Below are 4,616 nucleotides of genomic sequence, written 5' to 3'. Positions count from 1 at the left end.
CCCTGAAACGGCCTCCACACGGTCACTACGCGGTCGCGACTCCCCTGGATCCCAAGGACCTGCCCCCGTGAGGCACCGTCCCCACGCTGCCCGCCCCCACCCCCTGCTCCAAACGGTCGCCTGACCGATTCTGAGTTGACACCGGCCCTCAGAAGGGACCCCTGAACCCGGTTAACAGTCTTGATGGACGTGTTTTTTCCTGACCTCAACCTCTGGGTGGCATGTCCCCACTTCCCGCCCCGCTCCCCGCGTGCGCCTTCCCATACGAGCCTCCACTTTCCCTACAAGAGACCCCTGTCCCTTCCCTTTCCCACAGGAGCCCCCACCCCTCCTGGCTTCTCCCCACACCTGCGCTCCAGAGCCGAGCCTCCCAGGCCTGGTCCCGCTCCCCTCCTCGCCCCTCCCAAACCCAGGCCCTCCCTCCTGGCCTGCCCATCCCGCCTTCCAGGTCCCTCCGGCTCCTCACAACTCCTGCCTCTCCCCTACAGAGACCTCCCGGTGGCTCCAGGCGGAGGTAGAGAACTGGCTCCTCACCCAGACGGGCTGTGCCGTGACCTTCAACGGAGCCCGGGCTCTGGGCCACCTGCAAGCCCTGACGGAGAGCATGGGGACGTACCCGCCTTCGGGGTTCCCCAGACTAGACCCGTTGGCAACGGACACTTCCCCCGCAGGCCCCGCCCCGCAGTGACAACCGGGGAGAAACCTCTCCGCCCGGCCACCTGGTTAGGAGCTAAGCCCCGCCTCCTCATGACAAACTGCTCATCACAGCTACGATGCATGGCAGCTCTAGTTTCCAATGTTACACTTTATTCCTAAAACAAAGCCCCCAATCAAGACAGCCTGCATTTGCCCCCCGCCCCCCCCCCCAGCTGTAAACAACCAAATGGGGGTTCGGCTGAGGAGGGAGTCAGCCAATCACAGCTGCTAACCCTACTGACCACCTGTGCGCTCCTCCGGCTGCGCCCTCCCGAGGCCACATGTCATTGTCTTTTTAGCCCGCCCGCTCCGGGCACCGTGCCCACCCTGCTCACCACGGCGGAGCCCAGCCCGCGGCCAGTGAGCGCCGCACTGCCGGTGACAGCGTCTGGGCGCTCAGTTTGGGGGCAGCCAGTTGTCGCTGCATGGAAACGATCAGAATTCCTAAAAGAAACCCGATCTTTCCATCAGTCGCACGACTTCTAAGGCGGGCCGGCCGCCTGGCCCACGGCTCATCAGCTCGCCCAGGCTGAGGGGGGAGCCGTGGGCCAGGAGGACCCGCCCTCACCAGGATGCGATTCCATGCAGGCCCCCCAACCTCAGGTGCCTTCCCCGCCCTGCGCTCCCCTTTCTACACAAACTACCTCGCCGGACCTTCCCTCCTCCAGGGGCCTGTGCGATATTTATTGGTCTATCATTTCCCTCTCCCAGCGGAATAAATCCTGTCTAAGACTCGGGGTGAGTGGGCAGTGTGCAGCGGTGCCATCTAATTCTCACTAAAGGGTCCGGGCAGAGGCAGCGTTTGGGGATGAGGGGGAAGAGGAGGCTTGGGTTGCAAAGAGGGCAGACTGCGTTCTAAGAGGGGAATGGAAACGTGTCTCCCAGGGGGACGGCCAGAGAGCGAGAGACCAACAGCCTAGAACAGCACACAGGCCTGCCTAGCGGAGGGAGAGCCCCTTGCACACGGGAGGGGCGGCTGGGGACCCAGACTCGGTTCTTCCCCGGAAGACAGTGTCTGGCGGCCCCACTCGGGGGGAATCCTGAGACTTGAGGTGGCGGGGCCCGTGGCCTTGGGACCTCGGGCTCCTGTGTCCGAGTTTGGAGGGACTTGGGGGGCAGGAGCGGGAAGTTCTGAGGGCGGCACTGCGGGGGGCGGGCTGTCCCAGGCTCAGGAGAGCTCAGGCCTGAGCAGCCCGGGGCCCTGGAGGAGGAAGGAAGGAAGGCGCAAAGGCAGGCGGTTAAACGGCTTTATTTTCGGGAGGCGGGCGAGGCGAAGGGGCCGGGAGTGGGCAGGGCCGCAAGGCGACGCTCAGCGCTCACTCCCGCTTCCGAAGGTGGATGTAGATGATGCCGCTGGCCAGGGCGAGGGGGAAGGCCACCCAGGCCAGGGCGAAGCAGTAGCCGAAGCTGCCCCCCGGCGGGTGCTTCGACAGGATCTCGTTCACGTGAATGGCGTAGATCAGGGCCCCGGTGAACACGGCCAGGCCTGTGGGGAGACGGGAACCAAGAAGACTGCATATCCCAGCAACCCATGGGGCGAAGGAGCCGCCGGAGGGCAAGCGGGCAGCACCGCTGCCTGCTGGGAGTTGTGGTTTCTCCCCCAACTCTGCACAACCAGGCTGCTGCAGACTGGCCTTGGGCGCTTCCATCTCTGGGTCTCCTTATCCATACACATGGGTCGGTAATAGCTACTCACCCATCCATTCAAGGAATATTTTTGAAGGTCTACCAGCCAAGCACACAGTGCATTAATAAAACAAGAGAGGGGCTTTGCAGGAACATAGGAAGAGAATGTTCCCCAAACCGAGGACTATGATCCATTTAGCCCTTTGCACTTGAAGTAAAAAAAAAATTTTAAAAAAATGGAAAAGTACATAAAACTCCCTGAAGTGTCTGATACATGGTAGGTCCACCAGAAACAGCAGCTGGCTGCCATTATAATTACAAGACCACTATGATGACTCAGAGTTCTGGAATATTCATTAGTCACCTATCCCTGATTCCCCCCACCTCCATCTCGGGGATTTAAATTATCTGCCCACCACCTTCCCCAGCCCTGGCTCCTTGAAGCCCCAAGTGCCAGCTCCCCCATGACTCAGCGACACAGACCACCATGGAGTCGCTGAAGACTGCCAGTCCCTGGGGGCAGAGCGGTGCCACGGAGGCACCTCATGTGGTCCTCGGGCTGTTGGGAACCGTTTCCTTTTATCAGTTGTCCATTCTCGGGGTCCCCAGCATCCTGATTGGCCCCCTCCCTTCCCTTCAGTTCCCAGGGAACAGTGCTTACTGGTGCACAGCTGGCAGAAGCCAGTGGCATAGAAGAGCCCTCCTCGCCGCATGGTGTAGAGCTGGAACATGAAGAGGATGAAGGACAGGCAGCAGAGGATGAGGGAAAGCACCATGAGGGCCTGGACGGCCTTCAGCCAGCCTGCAATGAGGAGGAGATAGAGGGGGAGTCACGGAGGCCCAGCGTTCCAGCTCCACCGGCTTGTCTCTCCAACAACCCCATCCCCTCCCCCCAATTCAGAACCATGCAGGTTTGGATACTTGGGAATAACACAGTAACAACCTTCATTCCTATCGCTTTGCTAACCCCCCTGATCAGTTTTAGAAGCTGCTTTGCAGAGTCTTTAGGATTTTCTACAGAAACATGTCCACTGGGAATAGAAACATCTTTACTTCCAGCGGTTCTCAACCTGTGGGTTGCCAAACAATGAAAATACATCCTGCATATCAGATATTTACATGACGATTCATAACCGTAGCAACATTACAGTTATGAAGTAGCCACGAAAATAATGTTATGGTTGGGGGTCACCACAACATGAGGAACTGTATCAAAGGGTCGCGGCATTAGGAAGGTTCTTGCCTTGTCGCATTGGCTACCTCCAGTACAACACTGGATCTAAGTCAAGAGAACAGAAATTCTTGCTTCACTCTTAGGGGAAACTCATTTCATCTTTTACCTCCTTCTGACTTAGAAATTTTGATAGATGCAAATTGCCCCTTTAGAACTCGGGTGCATCGGCCACTGCCCCCCTCTGTTAGTTAGAGCCTGGGAAGGACTCAGCCCCACCTCTAAAAACTCAATGTGGCCCTGACTGGTTTGGCTCAGTGGATAGAGCGTCGGCCTGCGGACTGAAAGGTCCCAGGTTCAATTCCGGTCAAGGGCATGTACCTGGGTTGCGGGCACATCCCCAGTAGGGGGTGTGCAGGAGGCAGATGATCGATGTTTCTCTCTCATCGATGTTTCTAACTCTCTATCCCTCTCCCTTCCTCTCTGTAAAAAATCAATAAAATATATTTTAAAAACTCAATGTGGTTCCAGCCCCACCCTCTTGTAACTTGGACAAATGGGTCCCAGCCATCCATCCAGAACACCAGTCTCACATCCTTAGAACTTTGGAAACAGTCCGATCTTTTCAGAATCCTGGGAACATTCTCCCAATTTCTTAAACCAATAGCGTGTGGCCTCCACTCTTTCTGAATCATAAGGGAGGGGGGCTTTTAGCTTATCCTCTTTAGAACACGACCATATTGCTCCCTACCATAGCGGTAGGTGGGCCCTACATCAGCCCCCTCACTCAGCACTGGGAGCCAGGCCTGCCCACTCCAACCTTGGCGCGTTTGAGACTTGGTCCCGGGGAAGAGACTTGGGGTGCCCCCTCCCCTGTGCAGACCAGCCCCCCCCTTACCCCTCACCGTTCTCGCTGACATCACGGCAGAGCCACGTTTCGTTGTGACTGATCCACGTGCAGTCAGACCAGAGATTCAGGGACTCCTTCCCGGGGAGGGTCCACCAGGACTGGGATGGGCAGAGAAACAAGGGCGGGAATGGGAAAGTGGGCGGGGCCAGGGAGCCGGTGGGAAGGGTTAGAAAAAGGGCGTGGTGCCGAGAAGGGGCTGAACTGGGGCAAAAC

General features: G+C 58.0%; 2 protein-coding genes across 2 annotated transcripts in view; one reads left to right on the top strand and one right to left on the bottom strand.

Moving 5' to 3' along the window:
• Nucleotides 1–1,431, top strand: part of TMEM143 (transmembrane protein 143) — a 23,226-nt gene extending 21,795 nt beyond the window's left edge. The window contains exon 8 of the mRNA XM_005879481.2: nt 456–1,431. Within this exon, the coding sequence (XP_005879543.1) occupies nt 456–688 (233 nt within the window). The 3' untranslated portion in view covers nt 689–1,431. The remainder of the gene's footprint in view (nt 1–455) is intronic.
• A 498-nt stretch (nt 1,432–1,929) lies between these two features.
• The window catches only part of EMP3 (epithelial membrane protein 3), a 9,936-nt gene continuing 7,249 nt past the window's right edge, over nt 1,930–4,616 (bottom strand). The window contains exons 3-5 of the mRNA XM_005879480.2: nt 4,399–4,501; nt 2,984–3,124; nt 1,930–2,182 (exon numbers count right to left, since the gene is read on the bottom strand). Of these exons, the coding sequence (XP_005879542.1) occupies nt 2,013–2,182; nt 2,984–3,124; nt 4,399–4,501 (414 nt within the window). The 3' untranslated portion in view covers nt 1,930–2,012. The remainder of the gene's footprint in view (nt 2,183–2,983; nt 3,125–4,398; nt 4,502–4,616) is intronic.

Source organism: Myotis brandtii, unplaced genomic scaffold (genome assembly GCF_000412655.1).
Source record: "Myotis brandtii unplaced genomic scaffold, ASM41265v1 scaffold601, whole genome shotgun sequence".
Lineage (NCBI taxonomy): Eukaryota > Metazoa > Chordata > Mammalia > Chiroptera > Vespertilionidae > Myotis > Myotis brandtii.
This window is presented reverse-complemented; position numbering and strand designations above follow the sequence as displayed.